This window comes from Scomber scombrus, chromosome 18, assembly GCF_963691925.1.
Source record: "Scomber scombrus chromosome 18, fScoSco1.1, whole genome shotgun sequence".
In the NCBI taxonomy this organism is placed as follows: Eukaryota; Metazoa; Chordata; class Actinopteri; order Scombriformes; family Scombridae; genus Scomber; species Scomber scombrus.
The window spans coordinates 17,125,602-17,138,193 of NC_084987.1; the positions used below are offsets into that span (position 1 = coordinate 17,125,602).

The window sequence follows — 12,592 nt, forward strand, 5'->3', positions numbered from 1 at the left end:
TTTTATTGTTTTTTAAAGGTATTTTAAAATGATTTGTAGTTTGTTGTATGTATGTTACACTAAATTGCAAAATAGAGAAAGGCATCTACATTAAAAGTATTCACTAAATATTTGTGGTCTGTGTGTTTTTTTCCTGCAGGGAGTTTGCCAAAGAGAGAGAGCGTGTAGAGAACAGAAGTGAGTTCCTGAAGCTCAGAAGACAGCAGCAGATTGAAAGGGAACTCAATGGTTACCTGGAGTGGATCTGTAAAGCTGGTATGTATAGTATCTGTATACAAAGTATGTATACAAAGATGCATACAGCTAATAAAATTACAAACATTAAAATGTCTTGCAAGAAAATAACAGTTGAACTCTATCTAGGTTGTCATAATAATGTCAATATATTAAATATAAAATAACATTTTGGAGGCAAGTGGATATGATTTTAGTATGCAGTCAAAGTAAAATAAAACAAATGCAAATTGCACAAAGATTTCACAATCAGATAAATGAGTTATATGGCTTTAATTCAGAGATCAGGCATGCTTCATACTGTATCTGCTGTGTTCAGATGCCTTTTGTCCTGTTCTGCACTATCTATCCCCCTATTTGTGATGTTTTCTCCTGGTTACGTCATATATAATCAATGTCTCAGTGATGCATGTCTACAGGAACCTACAAGAGAGGTGTAATGTTCTGTCCTAGCATGTTATACAAACAATCTTGAATTAAAGCCATTGCACTTGAGACATAAATGAACATCCTTTATTTAGATGTACATTGGTGGTGGTAAGGATTACTGACACTTAGAGAGGATCCAGCATTTACCTGTAGTTCTTTCTTTGTCTTGTCTTTTTCACCCATCTGGTGAGGGCAGAAAAGATGCAGAGAGGATAAGAGGGATGGAGGGTTGGATGGTGGATATTGGAAGGAGGAGATAAAGGGGCAGATAAAGGACAGAGCTTTGATCTTCTTGAAAAGACAATCTACATAAAAACAAGGAAACTAAAAAACAGAGGAAGGGAGGGATGAATAAAAAGCACAGGTGCAGCCCAAAGATTTCATTTCCAGTTTTAATTAAAATTAGAAATGAAAATGAATGATAAAAATGATACATATATTAGAATGTATGCATTACCTCATAAATTTGGGAAGTTGTTATCATAAATTTAATGTAGCTGTATACTGTATTAACTTTTCTGTTTCTTTGTGTTTGGTAGAAGAGGTCATCTTGGCGGATGATGACAATGAAAATGAATACGATGGTATACATTTGCTGATTTCTTTTTACTGTGTTTGTGCATGCATGAATGTGATTTTCTAAAATAATATTAATGAATTTAGCACATCCAACATAAATGAATCAACATCAGCACTGTTACATTAATTACAGGCTCCCGTAGGAGAGCCACAAAGAACCATAAGAGCAAAGCTGAACTTCTAAACCCAGAGGAAGGGGAGGGAGATCTGGCAGTAGGTAAGTTACTCTCTCACACACACACACACACACACACACACACACACACACACACACACACTCTCTCTCTCTCTCGCTATCTCTCTCTCTCTCTCTCTCTCTCTCTCTCTCTCTCTCTCTCTCTCTCTCTCTCTCTCTCTCTCTCTCTCTCTCTCTCTCTCTCTCTCTCTCTCTCTCTCTCTCTCTCTCACACACACACATGCACAAATAAACACACACACACTTTCTCTCAAAGACAAACCATAGGTACAGTACATACAGATGCTATCTTATCTTGCATATCAGCATTACCTGACCCTCCTCTTCTTCCCTCTCCTTCCCTGTCCTTCCCTCTCCTGTGTCTAGCTAATCTGCATTCCTCCTCACGTTACCTTTTTCTCTTTCTTCAACCCCCTCATCTTTTCTTCTAACGTGTCCTTGTTACCTTCTTTTCTTGATATATTATGTTTTGTATATAATGTAACTGGGAAAGACATATAATTAGGACTGTAAAGCTAACACTATACCATGTGCCTTGTGTAACCTTTCAGGGTCACCATTTGCCCGTGCCAGCTTGAAGAGCTCCAAGCTCGAAGGATCAACTTTCAAGCGGCGGGAACGACGTCTACGCTTCTTAATCAGACACGTTGTTAAGTCCCAAGCTTTCTACTGGACTGTACTGTGTTTGGTGGGCCTCAACACTCTGTGTGTGGCTGTAGTGCACTATGACCAGCCAGAGCCACTTTCGGATTTTCTATGTGAGTAGGAGGGAGGGGAATACATGCATACATAATGCAAGCATGCGCAGATAATCTCCACAGATGCACAACTACTATCATCACCGATTACTGGAAAGGAGTGGGTGTGCAAATTCTTATGACTAAATCCATGAAAGAGCTGACCCAACCAGTTAACATAAGCACATCCAAACACACAATGTTTTCCTCTCACACAGATTTTTGCTGTTTCTCTCTATTGTTTTGTGCATGTACACACATATATAAATACACATACACAACGTACATGACTAAATTTGGAAGGCAGATGATTGTATTCCAGGGTATACTGCTTGATGATGGAAATTAGTGAAGAATGAGATGTTGAATGTGATGGTTTATACTTTACTTCTGTGATCCAGGCTGCAAAACTACACAGTGAGAGGTTGAGCTTGGAGAATAAGTGGATTATTATCTTTTGATAGAATAATTTGATGATTTTGATGTTGTTAACAAATAGCATTTTTCTAAAAACACAAATTTCCAAATAGCATAGATACAGGTTGAAGGATACAGGGATGGATGATATTCTCTCAGTAATTTTTGTCTTCTTCTCTCTGTCTAGATTTTGCTGAATTAATCTTCCTGGGAATATTCCTGTCAGAGATGTGTATAAAGATGTATGGCCTGGGCAAGCAGGCATACCTCAACTCCTCCTTCAACTGCTTCGACTGCATTGTGAGTCCCACTGCACTTGGGGACACACCCCCACACAAAGAAAGAAATAAAGACACGCAAGCATAAACTCAAGCAGGTGCCAGCACTCGCTTCGCACGTGACACAGAGTGTGTGTGCATCTACAAGTACACCTGCTGTTTTAGTTCATTTTGTGCAGCAGCTCAAAGTGTAAATGGGCTGGGTAATGTGCAATATAGATCCAAGGGTGTGATGATGAATACACTCACAGCATCACAACAATGGTTCAACAAATAAAGATATGCTTCTTTAGAACATCACATTAGTATCACACATCTCCAGCCAAAGGCAGATGCTATGGATATATATATATATATATATATATATATATATATATATATATATATATATATATATATATATATATATATATATATATATATTATTTTTTTTACAATTAACAAGTACAATGGCAATACATGATTCCATTGTTCTGACTCTGTTTTCCTTTTAACTCTACTGTCTCTAATATTGTAAATAAAAACAAATGTGCCAGAAACAGATGTGGTTCTGAGACGTCTATTATCAACGTCTTAGACTCAATTTTCACCAAAATACTAACACCTTACTTTGCACTGCCTCATTGAATCTACTGCCTGGTTGTACCTCTTTCCACCTGTGTACTGTGTGAACTATGCTAGCCACCATGATGATTTGCTGATGTGTGCACATTATTTGCTGATCATGATGAATAACCACACGCTGCATATGCTTGTATTTGTTTTAGGTGATATGTGGTAGTATATTTGAAGTGTTTTGGTCCATTGTCCAGCCGGGCACATCATTTGGCATCAGTGTGCTACGAGCTCTCAGGTTATTGAGGATCTTCAAAGTCACGAAGTGAGTCTTTTGGATTTAAGTGTTTATTAGTTCTTATGTGTATTTAAATGACATAATATTACAGTCAGATGAACCCCAATTAAACACTTACTGACTTTGTGTCTCTGTTTGTCAGGTACTGGGCATCTTTACGTAACCTTGTTGTCTCTTTGCTCAACTCCATGAAGTCCATCATCAGCTTGCTCTTCCTGCTCTTCCTCTTCATAGTTGTCTTCGCCTTGCTGGGCATGCAGCTCTTCGGAGGACAGTCAGTGATATCTCCCTTCCCTCTCTGTGTCTCTCTCTCCTCTTCTTCCCTTTCGACAGTCCAGTTTTCTACTTTTAATTGCCAGTTTGGCTAAGTCAATCTTTGTCTTTTAGAATTTTAGAAAAAATAGTTTTGTGCCTGTAAGATGCATTTCTGAGCTCTTTTTTTTCTCTCCCTCTCTGTGTTGACCCTCTTCCATCTCCACCTCCCATTTGTTTTTTTCTTCTCCCTGCTAGGTTTAATTTTGAAAATGGCACTCCTTCAACGAACTTCGATACCTTCCCTGCAGCAATAATGACAGTGTTCCAGGTGAGCAGAGGGGACAATGTAGAGGGCAGAGAGGGGTGGAGGGAGGGGAGCAGGACTGTAGGAGAAGAGGAAGGCTGGATTAGGACTAAAGAGGATTTACACACAAGGAAGTAATAAGAAAGTGATATAAAATGTAGAATGCTACTTTTAGATTCTTAAATGTCATCAGTCAAGAGTATAATTATGGTGAAGCTTGTGTACATGTTTAAGTCTATAAGAATATATTAAAGCATCAATCATCATCAGTCAATCATCAAATCATTAAATGCAATGGCATGGCCTCGTCTGACTTTATATGTATATGTGTGTGTGTGTGTGTGTGTGTGTGTGTGTGTGTGTGTGTGTGTGTGTGTGTGTGTGTGTGTGTGTGTGTGTGTGTCTGTGTGTGTGTGCGTGTGTATGGTCAGATCCTGACAGGCGAGGACTGGAACATGGTGATGTATGATGGCATCAAGTCTCAGGGCGGAGTAAACAAGGGCATGGCCTTCTCTGTCTTCTTCATCGTACTCACACTTTTTGGCAACTGTATCCTTTGGCAGTGAAAATGCAAAAACACATTCTTAAAGCACACAATCATTAAAAAAAACATCTAGAAAATGGACAAACATATACTGGAAATAAAAGCAGTTGTTGACTGAATATACAGTATGAAGATGCACACACACAGAAACTGTGTCAATCACTGTATGTGCATGCTGTATAAACACATACAAGCAAACCCCCACATACTCTATTTCCTTTTACTTTATTTCCTTGTTCAGACACTCTGCTGAATGTGTTCTTGGCCATCGCTGTGGACAATTTAGCCAATGCACAGGAACTGACCAAGGTACGCTACAATCCAATGTTACTTAACTCATTACCGCTTTTTTCTGAACATTCAAAAAACAAAAGAGTTATGCTTTTTATTTATTTGCTTTATGTCCACTTGCTCTGCTGACATCCCTGCTCTCCTCCATCTCTTTATTTTGATTTCCTTTCTAATCTCTCTATCTACAGGATGAGCAGGAGGAAGAGGAGGCTGCCAGTCAGAAGATCGCCCTGCAGAAAGCCAAGGAGGTGGCTGAAGTCAGCCCGCTGTCTGCTGCCAACCTCTCCATTGCAGCGTGAGTTTCTGTCTCTATAACTGTTGTGCTCTGTTTTTCTCTTTCCATTTCTAGAATTTTCACACCAGGCCCTAATATTAGTGCACAGTATTTGCACATACCCTTAAAGAAATCTCATTCACCAACAAGGAGTCCAGCATTAATGCAAGATGTGGCTCCTTAAAGAGAGCACCATGCACTACACTGACACTTTCTATAATGAAGATATTTGTACTCTGTCGTCTCTTAAGTGTCAACTCACTAAATCAGGTATCAGTGAGATAATGATGAAGTTATTGCATCATTTTTGTTAAAAACAAAAACAAAAAACAAATAATTGCATTAAAATATCCGCTTCAAACACAATGGCTGATGTTGCTTAGGTTTTGTACCATAGTGACATTTGACAACACTGCATTAATCACCTCTGATGTAATTTCTGTTTAAAGAAGGACCATCTTGCTTTATTGATACAATATCAATTAAATTTCTTTCAAATATCACTTTGCTTGAAATAAAGGATTATCCCGTTTTTTTACATCCATAGTTAGACATTCTTTTCCTAAAATCATAACTAAAGATGTGTTTCCATCTGATAACAGTACATTTAGTGGTAAACTGATACATGTACATTCTTGCCTCTTTCTCCTCTGTCAGCTTATCAAGCCCCCCCCCCCCCCTCTTCTTTTTATTTCTCTTCGTCACACTCTCTTTTTTTGCATGCTAAAAGACACAGTCACACGCACATACACACTCACAAGCCAGCATTTGATTGATCTGGGCCATCCCTCCTCCGGTCAGGAGAGTCAGAGTCTTTGATCCTGTTTCTCTGTATACACAGGGGTCTTTCCTTTCACTCCTGGTAAAGTTCACACACTCTCATTCACACAAGCGTGCCCACAGAGCCTCACAACACACTATGGTCTGTCCCTAAAAAAAGCACAACAGGGGAGCCCAAGTCTGCTTAGAAATATCACACACGCAACACGCACACAGTTCTGACCTTTACTGCTTTGATACACCAGCCTATGTACTCTTTATATCACACACAAACACACACATTATCAGATGCAGATGTTATTAATTGAAATGATGTACACAGACACACGTGCTGATACAGTACATGTTCATCATTTCGTGTCACAGTGTTTCTTCTGACTGTATGTGCTATGCGTACTTAAATGTGCTGTGAACATTTGTGTATATGTATCAGTAATATTTATTTTTCTTGGGAGTCCTATTAAGGTGGAATGTTTATTTTTCAATACAATACGTGTGTGTGTTTAGAAAAGCTACATTTGCATATTGAAACAGTATTATACTGCAGCAAACTTGCTAAGGTTGTTAGCCTAAATACTTTGTATATTGAAAATATAACAGGTGTCTCAACATGTTGCCTAATCATAGAGGGAGAAGCTAAAGTAGAGTAGACAGTAAAGTCTACTAGAGAATTAGATTTGAATTTACTCTTAAGCAATACTAGGAATATAGGGCTGCAGTATGCGTTACATCCCACTGTATCAGTGAAAATCGTAACACTTATTCCTACAGTATAAAAAAGGAAAGATATTGAAATTCCTATGGAGATAGTCTTTGTTTTCCAAGCAGGGATTTTAAACTTGGGGACATCAGTGGTGCATGAAGAATCTCTTAAGAAGATATTCTGTGGAAGATTCAGGAAGGGAGCCGCTGTGAAAGCTCCATAAAACCCATTGAAAACAGTAGTAAGGCTACATATACAATGACTGGTACTCTCACAATTATCATATTGTATCATATTATAATTACAATGATTACTGTCATTCTAGATTGCTGGAAGCAAGTTTACCTCTGGGTTTCAGTTGTAAATGCACTATAGCTTGTGAAAATAGTTTTGAAGTTATGCTTAACAAGTTTTTAGTTTCTTTTTAGCTTTGCTGTGTGCTAAACAGTTAGTGTGCTCTATAGCAAAGCATAACATATTCTTATTATTTTGTATTTGTTATTTGTGCAACCCATAGTAGAGTTTATGCTCATTAGCACAGTGTTATGAGTATAATTTATGTTGCAGTGCATTATTTTTGAGATGTACATACACATTGACAAATACATGCTCATGTATGGTAAAATCATGGGACCATAATTTGCAAGAGAAAAGAAAAAACATATATAAATAAATAAAGAATTAGACCTGTGATATTGTAACAAGGGCAAATCGTTACTTTGGAGAACAAAGGTGGTAACTGGAAGGAAGGTAGCCGGAGATATTTGAATTTAAATTAAAGATATAGACAAATATGAACATCAGAGAAACAGCTTGGAATTGAGAAAGACTGATAAAGAGAAGAGTGATGATCAGGACAGAACAGCAGTAGGCATGCAGGGTGAGTGAGTGATGCAAGAAAGATGAAATTTGTGAGATTGCAAAAAGGAGCATAGCGAAAAATAAATAGGATTGTCTTAGATTCAGAGATGGAACAAACTACAGAGATGAGTGTATGTGACTGTCTGTTTGGGTGCATGTTCTTTGTATGTATGTGTGTGAAGGGTTGCATTCCAAAATGCTAAATCTTTATGGCAAAAATGTTACAGTTTCTCTAGACCTGTTCAGTTTTTGCATTTAATTTACTTATTTCAGTAATTCAGTCATTACAGCAGGTTTTATTTGACAGTTTTTTTTACAAAACGGTGAATGGATAGCCCATTTTGGAATGAAATCCTCCCTCTGTTCTTTCGTGCCATCTCACTCACCAGCTGTTTCCCTCCTCAGCAACAAAGTACACAGTGAGTGTCACAACGCTACCGACCCCTTTCTGGACTGGTATTTATTTATTTGTTTATTCATTTCTGAATCCCTTCTGTTTATTGACTTTACAACCATTCCTCGCTTTCTTTGCCTGTTTTAGAACACCCTCCTTTCCTTGTCCTGTTGTTCTCAACTTTTTATAAATGACATACCTGGCTTTCTGTAGCTGTTATTTGTGTTGGCTTATTTTTGAGATTACATTTTCTGTTGCCTGCACCTTGCAGTACGGCTGTTGCTTTAGTGCGGTTGACTGTTGGCCCCTGCGAGAAAACTTTAAAGTGTTTATTGGTAGATGTTTTGGAGGCTAAGAAAGGAGGTGGTCCTGACAGTTTTTGTCAGTGATTCATCAAGTAGGTAATCAGTCACCGTAACCAGTCACAGAATCCTGTGATCACTGTGACTTTTGTCAAATACTCAATTAAGCTCAGTGGGGATTTTGGGGGTGCCATTCTGGCTTTTTGTCCTGCATAACAGCTGTTCATTAAATTGTGTATACTTTAGTTTGAGTGGGTTAATTATTGATCAGTATAATAAATTCTGACCTTGCCTCAGCGTTATCCTCCATTTTGTGTCCCCACATGGTTTCCCAAAGTAGGGCTGTCCTACCTTGTGCTTTGGCAAGCTGTGTAGACACCCAGAACATTGTTCTGTTGAGCTGACATGTTCTGTAGGTTCAGCCAAATGACCCTTTTAAATGTCTGTGGCCCCCAGTGTGTCTTTATGTCCCGGCTATTTTATGTACTTATATTTTTGGTGTTGGTTTTCACATCGTTCTCATGTCTTTGTGTGTATATATGAACTCCATTAAATGTTTATAAACGGGTCTTCATTGCCGTCTGTCTCCTCCTCCCTCCCCACCATGTTCATTTTGCAGCAAGGAGCAGCAGAAGAACCACAAAGGGATCAATAAGTCTGTGTGGGAACAACGCACCAAGGAGCTGAGGAAGCAGACTCTGGCATCCAGCCGCGAGGCCCTCTATAACGAGCTGGACCCTGACGACCGCTGGAAGGCAAGGACAGGGAGGGAGGAGCAGAACAATGTAAAGGACAAGGCAAAATGAAAGCCTCTAGACTTGTGCTATCAGTGTACACAAGTGATGGCAGTGATGAAGAATACTTTTTACATACAAATTACTTACCTGGTGTTTAATTATATATCGTTTATTATGTAAATATGGTATGTTTGCCATCTGTAATCTATACATTGACTGGAAAATGTCAAATGTGACCATAATTCACAGCTACAATGAGAATTGTTGCCACACCTTGTGAGAAGTATAAATCATAACTTATATAATACTTAATAATGTTGTAACTTCTCCTCTTGTTTCTCCTGTACCTTGCTGCACATCCCTCTATGCACCTCTTTATCCTCTCTTCATTGAGCAGGTCAACTTCGCACGGCAAATCCGTCCAGACATGAAGACCCACCTGGATCGGCCCTTGGTGGTTGACCCCCATGAGAACCGCAACAACAACACCAATAAGACCACTGCAAACAATTCAGACCTCTGCGTCAGCCAGCACCATCCTGCTGATGAGCTCCACAGGCAAACACGCCTCCATGAACATGGTGGCCAGACAGGAGGTGGTGGTGGAGGAGGCTCAGGTCCAGTCAGGGCTCCACTGGAGCGGGGAGAGTCCACAGAGAGCAGGCGGAGCCGAAAAGCTGAGCACCACCATCACAGCTCTCATGTCCGATTGGATGCGACAGTGATTCCTGGGCCTGGGTTGGAGGAGAGGCCGTCCCGGCGCCATCACCACACCAGGAGTGGCACTCGAGGGGGAGGGCAGTCAGAACACAGGAAGCCCCGGTCACATCGTAAGCATGCAGAAGATGAAGATGGTGGTGGAGGAACTGGAAAAACAGGGAGGCACAAGAGCAAAGGGGTGGATGGAGGAGGGGAAGGAGGAGAGCAGGAGGGAGCTGGCGATGGCGGTGAGAGGAGGCCAAGAAGAAATCGCCATGGTAACCAGACGGATGGCGAGGGGAAGAAGGTGTGCCAGCACCGAAGGAAGTATGTCCATTGCTGGTTATAGATATGATTTAATTTTAAAACTTTATCCTCATTATGTCTTCTCTTAACTCATATTTTTGTCTGTGCTTCTCTCACACACTCCACTTCTCATGACCTATCTTTGGATACCATGTCCTCCTTTACTCTGCTTTCCTCTCTCTTCTCTCTTCATCTTAACTTTCTTTTCTGTTGCCATTTTTTCCCTCTTACTCCGTCTTTCCAGGGATTGCAGTGTCCCTAACCTCTCTACCACAAGGCCCATACAAAAGAGCCTCTCCAGGCAGGATAGCCAGTACAGTGAGGATATGGACAACCTCATGAATACCAAACTTGTCTCTGGCTCCACCCCACCTAGTGAGGGTCACCCAGTGAATCCAGTTTCCAACCACACTGTTGCCCCAGGCTTTGGATCTGCCCTTCATCTTGCTAACAGTGGCACTCGTGGGAGTTTGGTCACATTAGATAGCTATGGGAACATCGGACATCACCGTGCCAACAGCATCATCAGGCTGCCTCACCCTGACTACACAGCTGTAGACATGCCAATATTTCCATCTACCAATGCTATACTGCAGGGTAAGGACAGAATGAATGTTTTTCTTCTGTTAGCTCTTTTCATATTCAACTTTTTCCTTAAATAACAAACTTTCATATCCAATCTTTCCTCCCCCTTTTCTCTCTCCCTCTAAAATGTAGTAAATAAGAATGCCAACACGGAGCCTTTACCATCAAAAGAGGACAAAGACGATGATGATGATGAAAAGGGAGGTGAAGGAGGAACCAAGCCCATGCCTCCATTCAGCTCCATGTTCATCCTGTCCACCACCAACCCGTACGTAGGATGGTTACAAATATGTGCACACACACTCACCTACTAAATTATTGAATGTAGGCTGACACACAGGAATATGTAGGCATCCACCAACATTTGTTGATTCTTGATGTTTGGATTTAAAGCCGAATCCTGGCTTGAAAATTCAACTTCTATTGCAACTACAACACTTTCATGTGCACACGTACTAACATGCACACAGATGTACACTCACAGTATACCAACAGATATATATTTATAAAGCAGATCTAAAGAGATACATAGCACTCATGCTAAACAAAAAACATATTTGTCTGATCCTAGGTTTCGGCGGGCCTGTCACTACATCTGTACCCGGCGTTATTTTGAGATGTGTATCCTGCTGGTCATTGCCATGAGCAGTATTGCCCTGGCAGCTGAAGACCCTGTTTGGCCTGAATCCCCTCGGAACAATGTAAGAAAGTCATCACACACTCTGATATTAATTTGATTTTAATTCTGGTCAATGAACTATACAAATGTAATAGCAAACAGACTAGTGAAATATTTTACTCTTGACTAAAGTCCACTAGGTCAAATGTAAAGTCAACCACAAACTGCTCCTTAAAAGGACTCTTGTGTTAAGGCACTAGCAGGTGCCATTCTTTCACATATTCCTTCTTTCTCTTTGTGTAGGTTCTTCGCTATTTCGACTATGTCTTCACAGGAGTGTTCACATTTGAGATGCTGATAAAGGTAAAAAAGAAAACTAATCTAAAAAAAATCACAATTGCTTCTGCCAAGCATCTGCCAAAAGAAATGGTAACAATTCAATAGTTGACTTTGTACACATCCATGACAAAGGGCTCACCACCTTATAATCACATTCTCTCTTTCTATTGTAGATGGTGGATCTAGGGTTGGTCTTGCACCAGGGCTCTTACTTCCGGGACTTGTGGAACATCCTTGACTTTATAGTGGTTAGTGGTGCTCTGGTGGCCTTCGCCTTCACGTAAGTCTCCCTCCTGCCTCTCCCTATCCTCTCCTCTCTTCCCTCCTCAGTCCACCTTCTCCCTTTCCTGTCTACTGCTTCACTGGCACCTTGGAGTACAGCTTTTCTGTTCTTCTCTGTTCATCCATGGCTCATTTTTTGGGCTCTCTCTCCCTCTACTTTCTCTCTTCATTCTGTGACACATACTCTCTTTCACTCTTTCATAATTCTCTTGTCTCATCTCTTCATTAAACCTTTTGCTACCTGTATCTAAAATGGCCAATTCTCTACAGTTGTCCAGTTTTTTCTGCCTTTTCTCTCTCATTCAGCTTTGCCCCCACAGTCCTGCCATTTCTAAGCCCCTCCATTGCCCCATATTCCCCCACATGTTATAAAATAGTTCCCTAGCTTCCCCTTCCTATCTACCTCTTCTTTCCCCTGTGAGAGGTGAGGACCACCCTTTGCACCTGTAACCCTTTAGTGCCTAGGGCGTTCTAGAGTTAAAGTCCCATGCAAAGCCAGGCCAGGTCATGCTGTACTCGCTCTCAAAAATCTCCACACCCTTCTCCACGGCAAAGCAGGTACTTTAAACCCTCCTTAATCTGCATGACTGTGAG

The 12,592-nt window shown here is 40.4% G+C and overlaps 1 protein-coding gene across 1 annotated transcript in view; it reads left to right on the forward strand.

Moving 5' to 3' along the window:
• The window catches only part of cacna1aa (calcium channel, voltage-dependent, P/Q type, alpha 1A subunit, a), a 72,168-nt gene that overhangs the window by 25,939 nt on the left and 33,637 nt on the right, over nt 1-12,592 (forward strand). Inside the window, 19 exon segments of the mRNA XM_062438700.1 lie at nt 140-255; nt 1,203-1,247; nt 1,376-1,459; nt 1,990-2,196; nt 2,780-2,892; nt 3,638-3,750; nt 3,866-3,997; nt 4,234-4,306; nt 4,714-4,831; nt 5,068-5,135; nt 5,306-5,412; nt 8,141-8,191; nt 9,051-9,216; nt 9,566-10,194; nt 10,418-10,770; nt 10,891-11,026; nt 11,330-11,459; nt 11,681-11,740; nt 11,890-11,996. Coding sequence (XP_062294684.1) covers nt 140-255; nt 1,203-1,247; nt 1,376-1,459; nt 1,990-2,196; nt 2,780-2,892; nt 3,638-3,750; nt 3,866-3,997; nt 4,234-4,306; nt 4,714-4,831; nt 5,068-5,135; nt 5,306-5,412; nt 8,141-8,191; nt 9,051-9,216; nt 9,566-10,194; nt 10,418-10,770; nt 10,891-11,026; nt 11,330-11,459; nt 11,681-11,740; nt 11,890-11,996 — 2,808 coding nt within the window.